This window comes from Pseudorasbora parva, chromosome 17, assembly GCF_024679245.1.
Source record: "Pseudorasbora parva isolate DD20220531a chromosome 17, ASM2467924v1, whole genome shotgun sequence".
Taxonomy (NCBI): Eukaryota; Metazoa; Chordata; class Actinopteri; order Cypriniformes; family Gobionidae; genus Pseudorasbora; species Pseudorasbora parva.
In genome coordinates, this window is record NC_090188.1 from 9,900,744 (window position 1) to 9,924,856 (window position 24,113).

Genomic DNA, 24,113 nt, shown 5'->3' on the forward strand with positions numbered 1-24,113 from the left:
CAGAACATTTTTGTGAATTTAATAATACAGAATGCCTATGTTTATGTTAATTTGCCCTCACTCACACCCATATGAATGTGCACATACAGACATGCACACAAACGCACGTCTTCATGCACAAGCACACAATATGCACATACACTCCTCATATTGACACATATTTTATTGTTGCAGCTCTTCATTTAAAATAAAATTGTTGTTGTGGCATATCACTTGGAATACCCTTAGTTTTTGTGCATTTTGTCTACCTGTTACAACTTACCCAAGTATGCCCTACCCCAGAAGTGGGATAAGTTGTAACAAAGGACCACCTTGTATTTGTCATCATCTCACAAAGTCTGTGATATAGTTGAAGAAATTTAAATAGTTTCCATTTGTAGACAAATGTGGGTACTTTGCCTAAAAGTTTCAGACGTGTAGCTAAAAAATAATAGGCTAGTTAGTTTTAGGTGCTGAAGAAAAAAAGTGTTACAACCATACCCGGTCTCCCTTAGCCTACTATAATTTCGACTATTTATCTCATATGACTTTATGTTATAATTATGATTTACCAAAATATTTATTTCTTATATGGCGGAAATGTACTTCAGTAGCTTAAAAAAATAAGCAAAATTGCTACCAGTTAAAATGTCAGTTTCCACAGTACTTTTGTATAAACATTGTGCTATATAAATATAAAATAGCTGCCTTAATAAAGGTAGCCTAATGTAAAAAAAAAAAAAAAAAAAAAAGTAAAAAAAACAACATGTCTCCTGCTAACACAGACTTAAAACCACACATTCCACTTGCCTAACTTCTAAATGTATTAAACTAGCCTATATATTTATTGTGAATGTTCAATGTATATCAATCTCCCCTATTGTGGAAACACACACACACACACACTTAGAGAACCATATCCTAGTGAACAGTTTCACGATTGTCACATCATAACTTTGTGAGGGTTTGACCACAGATGACCACGTTATGTAGACTACCTTTTATTTGGCAAATTTATTTTATTACATTAGAGAAATCAATATAACGAATAACAATAAAAAAGAAAAGAAAAACGCGAATATTTAGTACATGCCCTTAAATAAGCGCAATGAGTATCTATCACCAGGCGATGGCGCGCGCGATCTCATTATTGAGCAGCCGGAAGTTGCTGCTGTTGTGCGCCCGTCGCCGCAGATCATAGAGGAGGCGCGAGTTTTAGTCAAAGTTATGGTTGTTTTGTTCCGTATCGTTGTATAGACTTCCAGGTGTTGCGCTTTACAGCATTTACACAAGAAAAACGTTTAACCCAGAGGTAGGTTGCAACTTTCCTCACCCAAAATAAAATGCACATGGGAGTGACTTTGAAGCTGTATTTGTGATTTGTGTTCCAGCTTCAGCTCACGTTATGAGTTTAGATAAAGATAAAGGGTTCTCTCTTTCTGAAAGTCCTACACATATTTCATCAATATGTTGATAACCCTTGAGACATTATTCGTGTGATCGGTATTTATGGTTGATATGGATGTCTATCACGTTTCTGTCACATAACAATGATATACGTTAGGTATGCTTGAAGTTAAATTAAAAATGCAATTAACAAATTTGGTTCATATAACACATTTCACGTTTTAAAAAAACAACAACACAAACGTATTTGTATTTGTACAGATCAACAAATAAAACTAATATTCGAACTCTGTTCACTCTTCATTCTCTTAACCAATGTAACTTCATGATATTTTAATACACAAATTAAGTTGCTCTTGGCTTTTTAAAATTATCTGATCTAACTCATCCCTCCATTTTTTTTTCTCTTGAAATATTACAACAGTTTTGCAGACATTTATACTTGGCTTGCGCATTTCATAGTTGTCAACAAAACCGATTTCAAACTTTTAAGCAAAAACCTTTATTGGAAAAATTTTCTGATCATCAGAAACATTGTCAATTTAGTAGTATGTCAATTATTGACTGGTACTGTACTCTATTTCTCTCTCTCTCTCTCTCTCTCTCTCTCTCTCTGTCTTTTTTTCTCTCGTGTCTCTCTCTCTCTCCCTCGTCTCTCTCTCACGCTCTTTTTTTTAAGGCAATAAATATTGTTTTTTTTTCAATCAGGAAAAAAGTTATATTCAGTTCCAACTTATTGGTTACTCTCATAAATTATATCTTAGTTGTCTCACTCACCTAGGAAATACAGGAAAACAAATATACTGTTGTGCCTTTTTACAATATTTGATATACTAATGTTTATGTATGTTGGCTGAAAGAGATTCAAATTATAATACAGTTAAAATTGATCAAGTCATGTTTCGGATATAGGCGGCATACCACAATGTTTATTGCTTAAATTAGCACAGGATTTTTAAAATGTTATTATTATATGCACCAATATAATTATATCTAGTTTTTTAATTTATAAAAATGTGAAAGGGAGTTTTGACTTAATTCACTGAAATTTGTTTGAAACAGTTTGATCGGATCTTAGAAATGAATCAAAGGAAGCAAATTAATTGTGACAATGTTTGTGTAAGTGTAGTTTAAAGTAGAGACCGTATTAAAACACTTCAGTCTTAAAGCTCTCATACTGGAAAGTCAAGCTTTTTTTGATAGGAAACCTAAATGACGCATAAAAAGTGGATTTAAGTTATGGTGAAATTCAGGATTTTGCGTAACTTTATAGTGCCTGTAAAATAATTTTCACTGGCATTATCATCACCCTTCAATAGCCCAGTTGTTGTGGTGCGTCTCCACTTTTCTACATTATTAATTGATCCTGTGCCCACTTCTTATGCAGGCTGGAGCAGGCCAGGCATGAGCAGAGCACACCTGGACGAGTGGCAGAGGAGGTCCTTTGACATTTTGTCTGGCTCTTGTACACCTGAACAGACGGCCGATGCTTATCGGGCACATATCCTGTCCATTCAGTATGCATGGGCGAGTGCTGAGATCTCTCCGGCTGGAGCTGCCAGCCTGCTTAGGACTTACTCAGAGCGGTACGCCGCAGTCCTGGACTCAGACGACCCACACACTGGGCTAAACAACTATGCAGACAGTGCCCTGCACTTGGCCCGTAATCAAAAGAATCACAGCGACAAATGGGAGTCATCCCTAACGGTTGAGAATGTGTTCAATCTGCCGTGCGTGCAAAGGATGATGCAGGCTGGGTCCGAAGAAGGCGCTCTCTCGGTAGATCCGGCAGATGTTAACATCACTGTTGGTGGTGATGTTGGTGGAGGTGGGGAGAGAGGCATTGCTCTCTCTGGTCCTCCTGGATCGAAACGAGAGCCTCTGGCTCCCTGGCCCTCTGCGCTTCCACCCAGAGATGAGATGGGAAGGGGAATCAGTAACCCAATTAGCAGTTCTGCGGAGTGGGTCAAAGGACTTGAAGGAGCACCTCCACGTTTGACCCTGGTACAAAATGCTTCAATGGGATCGCCCATGTTTGGCCATAACCATTTCAATTCCACAGGCAGTGCTAGTGTTTCTCAGTCTAGTGTGGGTTGCACAAGTGCCTTCAATGTGCAAAATCAGCCAGTGTTCTTTTCCTCCACAAACCCTTCCAAGAGGAAGAACTTCTACAGCTCAGGAAGTGAAAGCAACAGAAGTTCATTCCCATCACATAGCGAGCAGGAACCGCGAGGGAGGGGACGGAGAGGAGAAGAGGGTGTCAGCGCTAACTTTAGAACAGCACGAGAGCAGTTCTTCGTTGACCAGCAGAAAAAACATTCCCATCAGGGCCAGCGAGGCTCTGCGGCCAACTTTGCTACAATCAACAAGAAATGCCTTGGGGCAAATCGGTCTCGTGGGGCATCTTCCAAATTCGTCTCTCCCATGCCAAGGCAAGAGGAAGAGAATTACTCAAAGGACAACAAACCACAAGACGCGCAACCTGTTGATGAGCGTTTAAAAAACTTTGAGCCCAAGATCATTGAACTTATCATGAGTGAGATCATGGACCACGGCCCCCCGGTAGCTTGGGATGATATTGCCGGCCTTGAGTTTGCTAAAGCCACAATCAAAGAGATTGTAGTGTGGCCAATGTTGAGGCCTGATATCTTCACTGGTCTAAGAGGTCCACCTAAAGGTATCCTTCTATTTGGTCCTCCAGGCACCGGTAAAACTCTCATAGGGAAGTGTATAGCGTGTCAATCTGGGGCCACTTTCTTCAGCATCAGTGCCTCGTCGCTTACTTCAAAATGGGTCGGGGAGGGTGAGAAGATGGTACGGGCGCTCTTTGCCATTGCTCGGTGCCACCAACCTGCAGTCATCTTCATCGATGAGATCGATTCCCTTCTTTCTCAGCGCACAGACGGCGAGCATGACTCGTCCCGTCGAATTAAAACTGAGTTTCTTGTCCAGTTGGATGGAGCTGCCACCTCAGCAGAAGATCGCATCCTTGTGGTTGGTGCCACCAACCGGCCGCAAGAGATTGACGAAGCAGCCCGTCGACGCCTGGCCAAGCGACTCTACATCCCTCTCCCAGAGGCTGAGGCTCGACGGCAGATAGTGACCAACCTCATGTACCGTGAGAAAAGTCAGCTAGGAGCAGATGAGATGGAGAATGTGGTGCAGGGAACAGAGGGGTTTTCGGGGGCGGATATGACGCAGCTATGTCGCGAAGCAGCCCTCGGCCCCATCCGAAGCATTTGCCTTAGTGACATTGCTACCATCACGGCAGAACAGGTTCGGCCGATACTCTACAGTGACTTCCAGGATGCTCTGAAAACAGTGCGGCCCAGTGTCTCTTCTAAAGATCTGGAGCTATATGAAGAGTGGAACAAGACTTTTGGCTGTGGTCGCTGAGCACGTGTTCTGATTATACTAATTGAGTTTTATGTTACTATACGACGTTGGGTTCATTTCTTGAAATAAATGGTTGATTTGTCCTCTGTCATTTTCATCATTACATGAATGAATGTTCTTTTCAGAGAGCTGTGACCCCATATGGTTATTGTGTCTGCAGAAATGTCTAGCAGTGTATTTCATGTGCTCCGAATGGATATGAATCAAAACAGCACTCATGATTAGTCATAACTGAACTTTTTACTGTATTCATTGCCTCAAAATTAGAATACCACAGATGTCTTCCTAAAAACAGTTTCATCATTTAGTGGAGCTGTTTTCCCTGTAATATAGAGGAAATGTGCCAAGTTTGTACTAAAAGGGAACATAGGGTCTTGAGTCTGTTGTTTCCCTCTGAATTGCATGCACTTATCCAAAGGGGAACTGTCAGCTAGTACAATGTTCAGCCAGTCCTACGTTCAGTGTGTACAGAATGAATTCAACGGCGCTCCATGTTTACCTGCTCTCATTCCTGTAGAGACAGAGTGTTAGACACCTTGAGGCCAACGCTCCCATTGTGTTCTGTCTTGGTGAATGGATTTGTAGGGGAAGTTGGGCAACACTGCAGGCATTCTGGTCTCATGATAAGAACAGATCAACTCTTGCAGTGCTCTTCCTGTTGCTTAGCCAGTGCGGTCTCGGACCACATCTGGTTAACCAGAGGAATGGCTTTGTGCCTTGGAAGGGGTTTTAAAGGTGGACTCTTCATCCTCCTCCTAGAGGAAAGTTTTTTGGGTTAGTTTTTTTCAGTTACACGTCTGTAGAGGACTGTGTTCATCTGAACTGCCTGCCTATCTGCCGGTCGATATTTCATGAACGAGTTCCAGCTCTGACAGCAGCCATGAACCTCACAAAACAATTATGCATTATAGAAAATAAGCAGATAACAACTGTGGCTTGGTGTTTACCGTTGACGGATGGAGAGGAGCATTGTGGAGCTCTAATTGAGTGGCCGCAGATGGCATGAGGAATAAAAGTTGCTGGTGCAGTGGTGAGGAAACTCACCCAGGCCAAATTACAAAGCAATGAATGAATGATTTTTAATGAATGGTTTGGGTCAGGTTAAAAAATATAAATAATTTTTTTTGCAAAGCTCGGAATGATGCAGCTTTGAACTAATTTGTTTTTGGATGTTGTACTTTTTGTCACTTTATTTGAGTGAGACTAGCTTCACTGAAATGTTCTTTTTGTTTGGTGTTTTTATGCCTCTGCATTAGCATTACATTTTCATTGGCAAAGTACAACTGATTTGTGTTGAAGTGAAACACGGTCTGTGTTACGTGAAACTTGATGACTGCAGTCTGGAAAAATATAATATAGATGGATGATTGATTTGGTTGCTTCTTTCTTGCAACTGCAAAACCATTCTCACAGGAAGTCAGGCTGAACAGTTAATACACCTCAGAAGACAAGTGGGATTTAACAGTCTAATTCAATTCTAAACTCCGACTCTTGGCTTGTCTTCATCTGCATCCGATTATAGATTGTGCTCACATGAAATGAATCAGTCATGTAATTTTCATGAAACAATCTTAGAAAAACTGGAAGCCTATAAAAAAAAGGGTGTCATTTATTTTTTATCTTTTTGTCAAGCGGGTTAATGAATATTTTAGGGTTGTGTGGTTGGCCGGAGTGTTGAAACTTTGTAAAATTAGCCAGCAGTGCAAGTAGTGAGTTCATCCCTGAGGAGAGAGCGATGGAAGGCTGTCAGAACCACAGGGGTAGCCCAGAGCTGGACTATAGGAGGACAGGCACGCCAAATTCCTCCACAACCTTTCTCAGCACAATATCTACCACAAACATTAAAATTTGCATATTTTGTTTCTCGTTTGTCTTAAGCTGACTACATCGTTTATTTATACAGTCAGTTTTAATACTTCATAGTTGTTGGAATGTATTTAGTGAGATGTCAGCAGAAATATTTTTAATCACAAGAACATTTTAAAAATCGAATTCATCAGAATGGTTTGAAATTGGTAAAGGTTTTGGTGCTGCTTTATAAACAACACACAAAAAAATCAGGGACATGATTCGAAAAGGTTAAATGGTCCTGAAAAAAATATTCATGCTCTTATTGTTCCAAAAATTACCTTATTGAAAATGAATGGGAGACACATTTCATCTAGTGGAAACATCTGGTACTGCGCCCAAACAAAATCTTACTGAAAGCTTCTTTTTTTGAGATGTCAAATTCAAATTTGGAACACAGCTTGTTCAGATTTATGGCTTTGGTTTTCTCGTAGTTTTAGAGTGAAATGTGTTTTAGAAAGAAAAAAAATATTTCATATAAAACATTTTTAAAAATTCGCATTCTTCATAACAATAAATGGACAATTTTTAATTTCTTGTCAAGTTCAATTTTAAAAAAAATTTTAAAACCTTTTTTTTTTTTTACTTCAGCAATAATCTGCCAAGTGTCGCTTTTAAAAAGAGACCAAACTTAAGTCTGTGCTTCCAAAGCATTAAAGATTTATGACCGTTTAAGTTGAACATTTCATTTTCAGGCCCATGCTCTAAAAGTGAATAAATGGATTCACCTGCTAGTGCATAAACATAATTTAGTACCATAAAATTCCCTAAAAAATACAATGTATTAAATTTTAATATTATTATGCTAAAATAGGCTTAGTACAATAATTTCATTTAAATTTTTTACTGACTCAAACAGTTATTATTATTCTACCAGGTTCCTGCCATGAAAATAGCCTTTGGTGCTGACATGAAATTTCGTAGTGGTGGTTGGCTAATGTTCTTTTTTACATAAAAGGTCTGACATGCAATAAACATGCATTTTAATCAAAGTTAACTTGAAGATTTTGAAGCATAAGGGGCAGATAACTTTTCTGATAATTGGCCTGACTGATATATTGGCCTCTCATTTGGTGGACAACTTTAAAGTTTCTCTGAATGGGTGGGATCTATCTGTACTGAACTATGATGAGCTGAAGCGGAAAAGAGAAGTGAGATTTGGGATTGAACCTGTTGGGGATGGGGTGGTGTGGGGGGTGGGGGGGGGGGGGGTGCTGGCCAGATTATCCCTCTCATGCAAATGCCCTCTCTCCACGGTTAGGTCCCAGTGAAGCGTGGGGGGCTCGGCGTTGGCCACAGCTGCTTCTCGTTTCTACCCCATCACACAGCAGCCATCTGGACACGCGTGTCGTTACGAAGAGCTGGTGAGTTCTTGGGTCTGGGTCACTCGTGGTCTCTTGACAGATATGCCCTTGTTTGGTTTACCCTATCTCCATTTGGCCATTGTGTACTCTTACAAATTATAGCCTGACTCAAAATAGTTTAGAAAGATAATTTCAATTTTTAATTGTATTCCTTTTCTAACTCTGAAAATACTTTTTCAACCCTAGAAATTAAATGATCTATTATCCTTAACGTCTTGGAAAAGGAAAATAAACCCATTTAAGAAAAGACACTTTAGCCTACATTTTGTTTTCAGAATACAATTATTACAAACAGTTGATGACTTTGACTTCCATAATATGAAAAAAGTCAAAGGGTCTCTTCAACTGTTCAGATGATCTTTTTTTGTGTTCAGAAATTCATACAGGTTTAGCCTGAGGGTGAGTAAATGATGATTACTTTTTGGGTGAACTGTCCCATTTGCTTTACAAAACATGACACATTATCGGAGGTTGAACAAATGTAAAATATCCTTTATTCATTTTTGCAAGCATATATATTCTAGTATGTTGATATGAAATATGTACGGGTAAAATGCTGCCAAAATTATTTTTAAATAGAATATTAAACAAGCACAAAAAACAACCCCCCAAAAAGTTGTGAAATAAAAAAAATAAAAAAGTACAATAGGTACAATATTTACTGCCATCTTTTTTGGTCAATACACAGGGAAGCATTTCAAAAGGGAGTCATCAATGGTAAAATTGTGAAACAGTTCTACTGTAATAAATTATAAAATGATATGAATATATTCAGTATGATATGAATTTGTTTATTATGTATATAAAAAATATATTTAAAAATGAAATGAGAAAATGCAGTGTTTTCATAACAGTTGGAACACGGGGAAGTTAGAGAGAAGTTGAAGTTACATCACTTCTATCGCAAATAATATTTTAAATGTATCAATTGTATGCATTATTTTATTACTAGTAATAATGTTTGTCTCAATAACTTTAGAACAGCTAAAAACATGGATTTTATATTGGATGATTTATAAATGTTGCACTTTTAAACACTTAATTTCTATTTTCAGTTACAGTTCTTTCTGTTTTTTTCTCACAGGTTTACGTACAAGTCACAGCATTGTAGAAAAATAGACAAGACAGTGAAATATATAGGCTAACTGTATGTACATATGTCCAAATCAATGTTACATGAAATTTTTAAAAAATCCAGTGCTTGGACAGTGTCTAAAAAATTTCTGAAATGTTTCATGTTTGTGTGTGTAGTATGCTTGTGTGAACGTGTAGTCAAGTGTATGTGGAAAGTCTCTATGTGGTAAGTCAGAAGCGGTGCTCTCCACGCGTGATGTGCGATGAGAACTCGTAGCGGTCCTGACTGCGGTAACCACACAGGTTGCACTCGAAGGGGTCTCGGAAGCCATGGCAACCCATGTGGATGGTGTACATGACGTGGTCTAGGAACAAAACTCTGCAATGGATGCAGCGATACGCCCTCAATTCTTCTCCGTCTCCACTCAGCACCTTAAACCCCTCTGATGACGCCATACTCAGCTCCATACCTGCTGCCCGCAAGACCTCGTAATGCCGCTGCTGCTCTTCTTTCACCACTGGCAGACCTCCGTTACGCATACCTGGAGCCATGTGATTGGTCAGGTAGATGAGACCACCTGCGGTCGCTGCCCCGCCTCCCCCGGCCGCCCGCTCCTCGTTGTTGCTCTCGGTGTCAGTGGAGTCCTGGCCGCTGGGGCTCGGGGAGCCGTCCTTCTCGACCGAGGCCGATTTGGACTTGGACAGCAGAAGGAGGTGCTCCGCGGCGCTGTCTTTAGCAGACACGCCGTTGCCTTCAGCTGATGTCTTGTGGAGGTTGTAAATAGGACTGACCACCATGTCAGAGGAGCCTGGGGAGGTCTGAACCAGAGGCCGCAAGGACTCTGCTCCCAGATAGCTAATGGCACTGTTTATGGCCTGATCGATCACATGAGGCTGCATAAGTTCACCTGAGCCACCCTCGAATGACAGCTCTGACAAACGATTCTCTCCTGTTGAAGAAAGCCAAAAGAGTAAAGGTTTTAACTCATCCGAGTCCTGAGAAATGGAAAATAAGAATTGATGGTAACACATATTCACTATGACTTTTACCTCAACAACCCCCTATATTGCTGCTTATTAGTAGTTGTAGCAAGGTCATTTTTAGCATTTAAGTTTAGGTATTGGGTAGGATTAAGGGATGTTGAATAAGGTCATGCAGAATAAGGCATTAAAATGTGCTTTATGAGTACTAACAAATAGCCAATATCCTAGTAATATGCATGCTAATAACTAACTAGGTAATAGTTAAAATTGAACCCTAAAATAAAGTGTTACCTAACAGATTTATTTATTTGCATCAATGAATCTTTCTGTACCATACCCGGCAGGGACAAATTCTAATATTTTACTTGTCTTTACAGTATTAACTTTTACTGTGGAAATGAAAAACACTTGTGAACAACCCTTTGGAGAACTTCTAGGTACCTTAAAAAAATAAACAATTTTCTAAGGAACCAAATAAAGCTTCTGCAATAATTCAAAACCCCCCCAAAATGGTTTGACACAGTCTTAAAAATAAATATTACAGTAATGCCATGGCATAGAAGATCCATTTTATGTTCCCCAAATAACTTTTTAAGTTTCTAGGTGCAAAGAACATTTTAATAATCTGAAGGATCTTTTTCACTACAAAAAACACTTGAGCAATGGAAAGATTTCATCATGGGTGTTAAAGGTTTTTCATGAAATCATTGATGTCAGTAATGAACCTTTATTATTAAGGGTGTACTGAAAAATACATTTAGTAGTGCTTTCTTAAAAATAAAGTTTCCAAAAGAGTGTTTCTGTCACAGTGCCTTAGAAGAACCATTTTGGATTACTGGAAAAACCATTGAAGAGTTCTTAAAAGAGCTCCTTTTGATCCTCACACTTAAGATTTGGCTCCAATTCTCACTATTAACAAACTATTGACTATGACTTTTGCCTCAATAAACTCCTAATTACTACTTATTGATAGTTAATAAGGTAGTTGTTAGCAGGCATTAATGTGCTTTTTAAGTACTAATAAACAGCCAATATGCATGCTAATAAGCAACTAGTTAATAGTGAGAATTGGACCCTGAAGTAAAGTGTTACCCATTTTATTAATCTAACGAACATTTTTCAACTATAAAGAGCCATGGATATTAAAGATATTAGGATATTAAAGTTTATGGAACCATAGATGCCAATAATTATTTTTTTTGTTTGTCTGAGGCACCTTCAGCAGATTGCCTAGAAGTTCTCCAGAGAGTTCTTCCAGTCTTCTTCCTTAAATATGTATTCATTTTTACAATGCTCTTCCGTAAAACACCAACACGAAAAGATAAGAAATGGGCTTAGTAACAAACCACATTATTCAGTTCTTCATGAGCTATTGTTATAAAAGCAAATGCAATTTATATAGATGCTTAAAACAACAAGCAATTAACAGTCAAATTCATGTTGCAGGCAATTAGAGTGTTTCTTTTTTCCTGCTTTTTAAAAGTCAACTGATCAAAGAGAATGAAATGAGGGAGCTGCCAAACATTGTTTGTCTCGTCTTATTGCAGAGTTTGCATATTGCAGAGTTGCATAAATGCCTTTTGACGATGATCTAACAACTTCTGCCATATATACTTTACAATGAAAGCAAACGTCAACTCTTACCCACAAACCTCTGGGGCATAGAGCTCTTACGCTTAGCTACATTGTTAGCTATCCTGTCTAGCACCATGGCTCTCTCAGATGCAGGCATGTCCTCCCTCTGCTCATTCTGGCTGTTCTCTTCCTTCACTATGGAAAGCAAGACAAAGAAACCACGCATAAGATTCAAATGCCCGTATCTAACCTGAGCTCGTCCTCTGACATAGTGCTAAAGAATGATGTTTCTTCAATCATGCATTTAGGATGTGGCATATACCAGTATCTCTGAGGCACACATCATGACTTTAAGCTATTTTATGTTTTTTTTTTTTGGGACATGTAAAGTCTTGAGACTTTACGTGCATATGTATACTACGTGCAATTATGGCTCTAAAATCTCTGAATGCAGTATTTGGCCAGTGTCACCATAAAGAACTACCAGAACGTTGTTTGATGGTAGTTTATGTCCTCTAATACTCCACACTTAAAACAATCATGGGTTGTTATTATGGTTACAATAAACCACAGAGAGAGAGAGAGAGAGAGAGAGAGAGAGAGAGAGAGAGAGAGAGAGAGAGATGGTATGCTATCTATCGTTCACATACCTGTATAAATGCTATTCTGAAGACCCATGCACTGCAGGTAGTTGTGGCATCTCTCCTTATGTTCTTCCAACGAGCTCCGCTGCTTGTAACTGCGCCCGCAGTATGCACACTTATGAGGTTTTCCAACTGTCTCAGTTAGAAAAAAAGAAATCTTCTCAATCACACTATACAATTTAGTCATTGGTTGTTTTAACTACAAATATAGGGCCACACAAAAACAACTGGTTTGCTGAACTGGCTCAGTAGTTAAAGGTTTATGACGAAATGTCTGTCTGTTTACATCACATCTAATATAGGTGACGAAAGCATGAGTTACCCGAGTGCGTGCGCAGGTGTCCGGTGAGGGCGTCTCTGCGCCGGCAAGCATAGTTGCACAGGTGGCATTTGAAGGGTTTTTCGCCAGAGTGCAGTTTGATGTGTCGGAGCAGGTTACCCTTCTGAGTGAAGGAAGCCCCACACTGGTTGCACTGGAATGGCCTTTCCCCTAGGAGAACGAAAGATAATGCATAACTCGTGATCTTGGAATAAGAATAAGTACATTTTCATGTAAAATTACTTAATCTGCAAGTGATGCATGAGGATTTATAGGAACTATGTTTTTTCAGAATATTCTTGTTTCTAGTGGTCCCAAAATTTACTTGGACACTTAAGCCACACTTAAAAATGTAGCTATTAGTGTGATTGTGATTGGTATCAATATATTAAAGGGTTAGTTTACCAAAAAAATTGTATTCAATTTTCACGTTGTTCCAAACCTTTAAGACTTTCGTTTATCAGAATATAAATTAAGGTATTTTTGATGAAATCCGAGAGCTTTCTGCCCCCCATAGACTGCAAAGTTTAAGGCCCAGAAAGGTAAAGACATCATTAAAATAGTCCATGTGAATACAGTGGTTGAAAGCTTAATTTGTGTCCTAAAGAACGACATGAGGGTGTGTAATTAATGACAGACGTTTCATTTTTTGGGTGAATTAACCCTTTAAATAAGAAGCACACTTTTAAAGCAAAGCATTTAGCAAAGAGAAGTATATTGGGTTGTAAATGATAAAACAGATGTACTTTTTGAAATGAAGATAGAAAGTCCAGTTTTTAGTTTTCAAACATAAAAAGGTTAGTTCACCCCAAAATTACAATTCTTTCAGTTGTTACAAACCCTTAAGACATTCCTTCATCTTTAGAATACGAAGATCTTTTTGATCAAATCTGAGAGCTTTCTGTCCCTCCATAGGCAGCTACACAAATACCATTTAAACCATTTAATTTGCATTTAAACATTGATCAGTGGGAATAAACAGAAGCTCAACTGAACCAAGAACAAACCTCATTGGTAGCAGAAGCTCAAACATGCTGCGTAACACAAGATTGAACCTTGTTGGTTCTCGCACGTCAAGCGAAAACGTTTGAGCTGATGTGTGCGTTGATGATTGTGTATATATGAATAATAGCCTAAATTCAATCTGTTCATCATATCAAAATGACTGTGTCTGGAGACTAAACCGCTCAATTCATATATGGATTAGTTTTACATTCTCTTTATGAACCTTTTGAAACGTCAAAGTAGTTGTGTAGCTGTCAATGGAGGGACAAGAAGCTCTCAGATTTCATCAAAAAGATCCTCATTTGTGTTACAAAAATGAATGAAAGTCTTATTGATTTGGAACAACATGAGAGCTAATTATTATACATTTTTTTTCAGTGTCATTGCAATCAGTATTAATATATTAAACCAGAAGCAGGCAAAGCCTTTTGCAAAGTAGGCCTATGTTGTGATAAAAGTATTATATGTAAATGATAAAACAGGTGTACTTTTCAAAATGAGGATAAAAAGTAGGCTATACTTTTTAGTTTTCAAACATTAATAGAACATGTTGATATGCACGTGCAACAGTAAGACACCTGTCTGGAACTTTTAAAAGATAACTAAACTTATAATAATGACACTAACTTGGTAGCATCAACACGTTGATAAACTGAACTGGATTGACACTGAACTGACTTGAGTGTAATAATTATATCACTGTCTTGATATGACGAGCTGAACATTGAATTAGTTATTTTTGCAGAATTCATCAACTGTGAAACTGTTATTTTCCTGTTTATTACTGTGAAGCTGCTTTGACAGAATCTGTAAATGAATTGACTTGAAGCTGACTTCATACATCCACAAAATATCCTTTAGAACATGTTGGTAACCGCTCGGGGCCTCTTTATATCTTTGTGTGATAAAGTAATGAAACCTGCATTCACAAACAAGTGGCTCGGCATGCTTTAACTTGTAGCTATAGTAGTCTACATAAACGCCTGTATAGTTCTATCAAACTCTATTTGATTTAAACATAGAATGCCAGCAACAAATGGCCATGTAAATGGTGAGCGCCTGAGAGACTATATCGGTCCTCTGAAAGCAAAGCTCCGTCGCTGTAGCGCTATTACACTGTGAATGCGGGGTCACTGTCCTACACGGCTCCACCGCGATGTTACATCTTCAACAACGCAGCGCCTCGCGCCAAAGCTCAATCAAACACGCCAGCGGAATCTCGCACGTGAGCGCCGCTCTCCGCTCTGCGCGCGCCGCCCGGCTCCGCGCGCCGCCTGGCGCACTGATCGAACAAGAGGCTTTCAGACGCTGCCTGCCAGTTTCGTAATGCACCACTGCCTGGGTCAATTTGATCTGAAAATCTCATTTTTTCCTCTTCTTCAGCTCTAAAATAAGAGCGGCCCATCACAATGCAAATGCAGAGCTCATTTAAATAAAGTGAAGGAAACACTTTGTGTTTGAGAGCCAGTCTTCCTGATCAGCGCCCCTGGAATAAACCAATATCCAGCTCCTCCGAATGTTGTGGCATTCTCCGAGAACGCTATTAATACGGCGCTCTCTTCAAAAGCCCTATAAAATAAGAGTCACCAGTGAAGCAGCAAAAAGACGGAAAAAGAAACTCATTAAAAAGGCATTTCAGGAGCTCGGTACCTCCTGCGAATATTTTGATTTAAATAGGAAGCACTTCATTATATCTTTTATTATACGTTCTTTTCTGAATTTACATTAGCCTACTGTTCCTTTCTTCCATTTTGAGTTTCATTAGTTTGTCAAGTGAGGAAGTTAAGTGCCTTTTTGAAAAATGTTCTCACCCACTGGTTTGGCTTCATTGCAGTGGAATATCAATTTGAGAAAGGGAGAAAATAACTAATACTGAAATAATTGTCATTCAAGAGAGACTTTTTCTTGGTTAGTTCTTTCGTTTTGGAGTGTCATGAAGAAAGCTAAACAAAATGGCACATTTTGTTACAAAAGCATATCTCATTATTGATCATTATCATATTAATTATGTTACAGGTGAGGTGTTAAAAGCATAGTTAAGCCAAAAATGAAAATTCTGTCATTATTTACTCACCCTTATGTCGTTCCAAATCTGACTTTCTTTCTTCTGCAGAACATAAAAGAAGATATTTTGAGAAATGTCTCATTTTATTTTTCCATACAATGGAAGTCAATGGCAACCAAAACTGGTGTTCCGCAGAAGAAAGAAAGGACCACTTTATATTAGTTGTCTATGTTATTGTGTTGTGTTGCAAAACACTTTGACTGTGACTGAGATGGGATACGGTTAAATTTAGGGACAGGTTTAGTGGTATGGTTAGGCTTAAGGGTGGGTTAATGATATAATTAGAGATGTAACTACAGAAATTAATTACAGGTGTAATTAAATATAAACCCAATGTAAAAACATGCACTAGAGCTGTCAAATCGATCGTGATTAATTACATCTAACATACAAGTTTTTGTTTATGTGTGTGTGTGTATATATACATATACACACGTATATATATATATATATATATATATATATATATATATATATATATATATATATATATATATATATATATATACACACACACACACACACACACACACACACACACACACACACATACCTATATTACATAAACAAAATATTTCCTTTTACATGTGATTAATCACGATTAATCGATTTGACAGCACTATAATACCACTATAAGTCCAGCATATCTAATGATTAATTAAAAGTGCATAGCAATTAAAGACACTTAATGTAAAGTGGGTCCGAAAGAAAGTCATACAGGTTTGGAACAACATGAGGGTGAATAAATGATGACAGAATTTTCTTTTTTGCATAAACTATCCCTTTAATTAGCCAAAAATACTGACCTAATGTTCTAAAAACACATCACAAACAGCATATTGAAGAATTGCATTTTTCATTTACATCAACTTGCATTTCTAGCAGTTTTCTCCATTCAAGTCAAGCAGTAATCTAATATACAGCTCTGCTGGCTTCTGGTAACCAAAAGGGATGGTCACGTTTAAAACACATCCCGCGTCTGTCTCTATCCTGCTCTCAACCTACCCAGCCCTGCACCCTGTCAGCTGTGAGTGATAGTATAAGGAGGGAAGAGTAGATGGCAGTTGTGCTTACCAGTGTGACTTCGCTTGTGCACCATCAACACATTGGGCCCAATGCAAACTATCCCACAGATATCGCACTTCAGCTTCCCGTTGGGGAGGCGGATGCCCCCGGCCGTGGGGTAGACGGCCGGCTTGCTGTCAGGGCCTGCGTGGGAGCCGTTCACTTTGGCCCCCGAGCCATCGAGCACGCGCAAGTCCTCGGCTGCACATTCCTCCGCCTCTCCATTCATCTCACAGGTCAGCCCGTTTTCCTCGTCACTCCGAGCCTCAACTTTTATATTACAGGCTGGAAAAGAGGGTAGTGGGCCTGTTAAGTAAAGTGGCAGGCTGGGTGGTTATTTTCTCTGACTCGGTAACTAACACCGCCATTCTACAACAAAAAGTGCACCTGTAAAGCAACTATTTTCTTATCTATTTTCTGATTATCAGCTTTTGTGTGTACGGGCAAAAATCAACTTTTATTGCATTAAGCATATTTCTGAAAAATCCAGATGAAATTTGAGAATATTAGCTGCATTTATTGAGTATCTTCTTCTGTAGATATTACCAGTATTGGGAGGTAACTAACTAAACTAATGTAACTAGTTACTAGCTTAACAGTTTCAGCTACATTGCTGCTTAACAAAAAAAAAAAAGCAAACGCAGTTTTGCAGTCGAGCAAACAGACGATAATCCGACATGCTTTTGCAAATGTGTTTTTTCTTCCATGTGAAGCTTTGTGAAGTCTGATTCAATTGATGTTTCTTCAGTCACATTCTTTGTAAAATATATTTCAACAGGTACTGTCCCCTTTAAACGGTTTCATGTACACGTTTAACATTTAAAAACCTTTTTTTTTGATGGAAGTCTCTTCTGCTCACCAAGGCTGCATTTATTTGATAAAAAAAATCATAATCAGTAATAATGTGAAATTTTATTCCAATTTTAATTTACTGGTTTGAATATATTGTAAAAAGTCATTTCCATCTGTGATGCAAAACTAAATTGTCAGCATCATTAGTCCAGTCTTCAGTCTCATACGATCCTTCAGTAATCATTCTAATATGCTGATTTGCTGCTTAGGAAACATTTCTTATTGTTATCAATGTTGAACATAATATATAAGTAGAAACCCTGATACGTTTTTTTTTTTTGATATACAGAAAGTAAAAAAAAAAACAGCATTTATTTGAAATCTTTACAGTTTTCTATTTTTATCAATTAAATGTCTGCATTCACTTTTGCCCAATTCATCCTGTCCTGGTAGAATGAAGCATGTAACCAAAAAAAGCTTTAGTCCTTCGAATTATGAGTAGCTTGAAGCTTCCGGCAACACTAGAAATGGATGATATATGACAAACAAATAAGCTGGAATATATATATATGTATGTATGTATGTATGTATGTATATATATATATATATATATATATATATATATATATATATATATATATATATATATATATATACATACATACATACATACACACACACACACACACACACACACACACACACACACACACACACACACACACACACACACACACACACACACACACACACACACAAGACATGTCTGGGTGAAAGCTCTCATCTCCCATTAAGGAAAAGAGAAAAATAGTTTTTGAGAGAATAATATTCCTCTTTATGAATAATTAAGGGTTCTTCATAACTCACAAACCATCTCACCATCTCATTCACCATCACACTTCTCTGAAACAAATGACTGATAAACAGGAAACAGAGACACAGGAAGCACTGTGAAACTGAGGACTCTCAGCGGTGTAAACCAGACCAACAAACCGTGGTAAACACATACAGACCTACAGGAGCATGCAAAAAAGCACACAATCAAATAAAGATAAAACTTTTTGTTAAATATTCAAAATATCCTATGGAATGTCCAATCTTAAGCTGGAAGATTGTTCAGATGCCCGTTCAGCCTAATGAAGTAAACATTTAGCTTTTTAGGCAGTTCGAGCTCAGAGCAAATGCCCTGTGGTTAACGTGCTGTGGTGCCAGGCTGATTTCCCCATGCCTCAGCCTCTGTTTGTACAGAGACTCAAGAGGAACAAGCAGAAATAATGAAATATGGGAATCCGAGGGAAAAGGGGAAGCTTCAGCACCCGAGCCGGCCCAACCGAAAAAAAGGACAAGAGTTATGGAGAAGTGACAGAAAGGGAAGCACAGACAGGGAATTGTTAAGCACAACAAGTGAAACAGTTTTTCTTTTTTTGTTGTATTCAGACTACAGGGATCAGCAACTGAAGCACGTGATTGAACTGGAGAGTACCGATAGACAGAACGGCCGTCTGTGTTCAGGTTACTCTCTGTCAGTTCTCGTTCTTTTCACTGTTTCCAAAATAATTCTCCTTGAGTTTTACAAAGTGATCCCGTTTCCAGTATAACCGTCTCCAGTGGTCTCCATTATTTTTTTTTCAATGTATAACAAACTAGGGCAGATAACTGTTATTGAAACCATAAGAACTGCATCATAATCCATCTTTAATTTCAGAGAATAACTTCAGTCAAGCAAACGATTTTCATTTTTAATGCGTGTTCGTTCTTTATATGCACTAGTCCTTGGTGGACGTCACTTCACATAAAACACGTTTTTCTTCATAAACTTTTATCAAAACTCTGACGCTACATTATGAATCCCTCATAATTTTAACTCGCCCCCTCCAACATCAAGGCGTTTTCTCGTTCCAATCAATTCCCAATCGTCCTCCCAACATGTCTTCCCACTGAATATTCTGTTTTACTCAGTTGATTAAGTAAAACAGGCTGTGAACTACATTTGTGTTTACTTTAAGGATGGTTTATATGGATTTCAATGTCAATGTATGAATGAATTACAGCAGTTAATAACATAAAGTCAATACAGGAAAGCAATCTCCCATTAGCACCCATAAAAGGATGTATTTCTTCCTCTCGCACACACGCAGATCCACTGACAGCCTTTCTGCTTATATGATATGATGATTTAACCAGTGTGATGTGACCTGTGTTTGGCAGAGGGAACTAGGCCTGTTGTCGTGATACAGTCTCTCATGGATCTTTTGGGGAAGTTGTGACTAAACTGGGGATGGGAAGAGGAGCTTTTACTTTGTATAATGTTTGTCACACATCCTAATTTACCCATTTTGGGAAGCAAGTGTCAAAAGCCACAGACAAGGACAAACAAAAGAGGTCTACATAGAACAGAACAAACAGGCAACCCTCACAAACATCAATGGCTAATTTTAAATGCAATTTTGTTTCCCATTTCCAGAGAAATGGTGCAGTGGTCTAGGGTTTAGTGCCGTGAGGATCATGTTAGTGATAAGGGAGTGTGCTTTTTGGGGTTTGAACTTGTGAGCCTCTACCACATCGATTATAAAATTATCAAAACATGCATTTTTGCAAAGGGATGTATTCATGATGAGGGCACTATAAATGAATGTATTACTGCATAGGTTAGTACAATTCATTTTCGTTTATGCTCCTGTGGAGGTGCTGAAAATAAACATGCATAGCTTATGCGGTACAGAGCTGCATGCACGTTAACCACGGCTCCACATAGAGTTGGTTTGAGAGTATGTTTTAAGCTTGCATATGTGTGCATATGTATGTGGGATGTGACAACAAATAACCCCCTGCTTTCGCTCACATTTTTAGGAACTTGCTAATGAAATGTTCGCCTCTGATATGGCAACAGGTTTAAGGCCAGGCCATCACCTTCATACATTTAAAAAGAGGAATTGCATGATACAATCAGCCCCGCACCACAACAACCTTCCTGAAGCTGGACAGGGGATTTTGCCATGGAGTAGAAAAAATGCTAAATGGTCCAGGCAAACGGCACATATGCTATAAAAAAGACGCAACTATTTACATTCTTAAAGGATTAGTTCACTTCAAAATGAACATTTCCTGATAATCTACTCACCCCCATGCCATCCAAGATGTCCATGTCTTTGTTTAGTAGAATAGAAATTAAGTTTTAGAGGAAAACATTTCAGAGTTTTTTCCACACAATGGACTCCAATGGCTTCAAAACGTGACCTTTCCGGTGTGATTGCGCAATCCATGGCACATTGCAGGGCCGCACAAGATGAGCAATTTAGGTTCAAAAGTATATAAACGTTTATTTTTTCTTGAAAATGATCAAAGGTAACCCATTATGTGAAGAAAAACCCTGAAAGTTTTGCTCAAACACTTTCTGTCACTTTTCTTTCTTCAAAATTTCTTTTCGACTGGAGAAAGAAAGACATGGACACCGTGGATGAGATTGCGGGGAGTAAATTACCAGGAAATTTTTTTTTTAAAGTGAACTAATCCTTTATGGTTGTTCTGGGTGTCATGATTGTGAATTATTTATTGGGGTACATGATTTAATGGAATTAAATAGTTTGTAACCTTTAAAGGAGCTGTAAGCGATTTCTGAGAAACGCTGTTGAAAGTGGATTAGACCGAGCAGCACAACACACCTGTAGCCAATCAGCAGTAGGGGGCGTGTCCACTCATGATGGGGGAGGAGAGAGAGTGAGCAAGAGGGAGATTTGAAGAAAGACTGTAGAAAGAGAGAGGACTGAGAGACATTACAAAAGAGAAAATCACATAGGAATATCATTAGAAAAAGTAGGTTTATGATCAGGAAAGACCTTTAGGACCCGAGTTAATGTTAGAAAAGCTTTCCAGCGCTGGAGTGACCTAAGCAGGAAGGCCTAAAATAGACTGAGTTTTATAAAGAACTCTGTCTCGTCTTCTGTTCAAACATACAATGCAATCTATGCTAGGTGACCTGTAAATGCAGAAAAACTGTTCCCATTGCAGTTTTGCGAAATATTCCCTTTTCGAATTGCCTGAAAAAGCACCTCATGTAAAAAAAAATGTCTGTGATATATGGGAGTTTTTGCGTTTCAATTGGGCATATTTTCAATTCGCAATTACAATTTGCATAATTTGGAGATTAATGGAAACCTAGCTAATGTTTCTCAGAGCTCGCTTACAGCACCTTTAATCCAAAAATTTAGTCTTGTCTAAAAGGATTTTTCTTCTGAAATCTAGCTACTGTATATGATAAGGTTAGGCCAAATAGCTTTTATGCATTGGTTTAGCAAACTACACTTGACAGTCCAAACAATTCCTGCCCATTTTTGTTTCATTTTTGTTTCTCTCAAAAAAAAAAATCCATTTTTTTTAAAAATTATATTTAAGGGCAAACTGAATGTAATGTTTAGGGACACTTACATTTAAATTGATATGCAATTGCAATTAGCTAAACTTTGAAGTGTATTTTGACCCCTTTTATGTATATAAAACTTAAGTACATCTTTATATTCAATTTCATAAATACTTCTATTGTCTTTAAAATATTTAAGGTGTACTGCCGAATACATACAAGCAATTATAGTAAACTAAAATATACTTTAATGTCATTTATATTGTAACGTTTACAATACACTGTAAATTTTTTTCATTGAACATTTTCTAGTGACTGATCACATCTAAATTTTTCAGTTGGCCAAATGAATTTCTTTGAATTAAATTGCAACAATTTACAGAAATTAAATTTGGCCAACTAAAATTTTTTGATTTGATCAGTCACCAGAAAATGTTCAGTTGGAGACCTGATTTTTATTTGACAGTTTTTATTTGCAAACATTTACACACATTACACATTTGCACATTTGTAATAGTGAAGTTGCAATTTAGTAGATTTGAACTATATTAAATTTAAATGTAATATAAAAAAGCAATGTAAAAGCACTTTACATGTGTTTTTGTATGTCAGTCAACACATCAAAATAAATGTAATTCTTTAAAGCATGACAAAACATTATTTAAACAATAAAATATACTTCAAAGTAAATCTTTTGACATTGTTGCAAAGTGCAGTTTTAAAAGTACTTAAGTGTGTAAACATAATCATAAAGTGGTCTTTTATTTGATTAAAATGAGGTATTTTGATGGTCCAGTATGTACTGTAACTAGTAACTAGTTACGTGTATAGTATTGGTAGACAAAGTTAATTTTAGTTAGTAAAATGTCTAAAGTGGACCATTAAAATAAAATATAACCAAATTATATTATCTCCACTACAAGTGCACAATTGAGCACACTTCTTTTTTTCAAGGGTCACATTGACTTTTTGTCTACTCTCATATTCTGAACTAAACATTCCATTTGTAGTGGAAAATGTTGTCTGACTCTTTTTGCTGCTCGCCGATTAAAAATTTCAGTACGCAAATGTATTCATAACAGTAGAGGAGTTTGTTTCATTGTGATAGGAAAGCAAAGACAGCTCTCTTCTATATATGCATTGTGATTTCCTGATATTCTACGCTTGTAGCCACGCATCTGATTGAGCAGCGTATACTGCACAGTCTGCACAGATACTCACTTAATCAGAGAAGCAATGATGCACAGTGAAGATACTGTCTTCACATCCTCTTGCGCACTGACTGATTATATCTTCAGGGACATCATGCAGACAGACAGATGCAGCACATGCATATTTACGCACAACCTTTGCTGATGCAAGAGTTCAGAGCGTTTGAAGTTTAGTTCCCTGTTTCTCTCAAATAATCCATGATTTTTTCCATATATGTCCGTATGCTTTCTATACATTCTTTAAATCCACTCACATCTCACATTTCTCAATGTAAAGTTAAAAAACAAGTGTGTCATTTAGTGATTTTGTTGAGTTAAATGTCATTTTAATACTCTTTAATGTCATATATTGTCTCTTATTACTTTATCAACATGACTTTAACTTCGCTCTTAATACATGAGCAAGATTTGAAAGTGCTATTTTGCTGGACTTGCATTTGAATGCGGGTGTGTGTGTGGAAGTGTGTGAATATCATGGCAGTTGAAGTGAAAGCAAGGCAAAAGTGCAGGTGCAGAGTTGTAGAGAGCGTACACTCGCGTTTGTTGCGATATTACGCCTAGCTGGTGTTGCTCCTGAACATTTTATCTCCCTGAGTGAGTGTTGAAACTGAGTTCTGGCAAGTTCTTCTTAGGAAACTCTTGCACATCCTATTTCAGTTTCCTCTCACATCTTTTTTTCTTCTCTCTCTCTCTCTCTCTCTCTCTCTCTCTCTCTCTCTCTCTCTCTCTCTCTCTCTCTCTCTCTCTCTCTCTCTCTCTCTCTCTCTCTCTCTCTCTCTCTCTCTCTCTCACTTTCAGTAGCTTCAAAGTGAGCGGGTCACACATTAAGTCCAAGTTAATCTGGAACTTCTGGAGGGGAAAATTCCAAACTAAAATACATCAAGATATTAAACAGGCCATCTGTTAACTTTTGGTTAGCCAAATTCATCCCCACCCATTTTCGCCTAGTTAACCCACTTTCTGTTTACTCTGCTAACACTATATTTATTAATATAATGACTAACTTACACTCTGTTACCACCTATCAT

The 24,113-nt window shown here is 37.9% G+C and overlaps 2 protein-coding genes across 6 annotated transcripts in view; one reads left to right on the plus strand and one right to left on the minus strand.

Moving 5' to 3' along the window:
* The first annotated feature begins 1,124 nt into the window (after window positions 1–1,124).
* On the plus strand, window positions 1,125–4,864 carry fignl1 (fidgetin-like 1). Its single transcript, XM_067420923.1, has 2 exons — window positions 1,125–1,291; window positions 2,774–4,864. The coding sequence occupies exon 2, from the start codon at window positions 2,791–2,793 to the stop codon at window positions 4,780–4,782; it is 1,992 nt and encodes a 663-aa protein (XP_067277024.1). The 5' UTR covers window positions 1,125–1,291; window positions 2,774–2,790; the 3' UTR covers window positions 4,783–4,864.
* Window positions 4,865–8,465: 3,601 nt separating this feature from the next.
* Window positions 8,466–24,113, minus strand: part of ikzf1 (IKAROS family zinc finger 1 (Ikaros)) — a 28,934-nt gene continuing 13,286 nt past the window's right edge. The window contains exons 4-9 of one of the 5 annotated variants that reach the window (XM_067422322.1): window positions 16,735–17,031; window positions 15,670–15,702; window positions 12,594–12,761; window positions 12,278–12,403; window positions 11,697–11,822; window positions 8,466–10,018 (exon numbers count right to left, since the gene is read on the minus strand). In XM_067422322.1, coding sequence (XP_067278423.1) covers window positions 9,300–10,018; window positions 11,697–11,822; window positions 12,278–12,403; window positions 12,594–12,761; window positions 15,670–15,702; window positions 16,735–17,031 — 1,469 coding nt within the window. In that variant the 3' untranslated portion in view covers window positions 8,466–9,299. The remainder of the gene's footprint in view (window positions 10,019–11,696; window positions 11,823–12,277; window positions 12,404–12,593; window positions 12,762–15,669; window positions 15,703–16,734; window positions 17,032–24,113) is intronic. The other 4 variants (XM_067422324.1, XM_067422323.1, XM_067422325.1 and 1 more) reach the window with 4 other exon arrangements.

Bases quoted from the DNA above. Each gene is read 5' to 3' on its own strand.
- fignl1 (XM_067420923.1), top strand. From the start codon at position 2,791: ATGAGCAGAGCACACCTGGACGAGTGGCAGAGGAGGTCCTTTGACATT.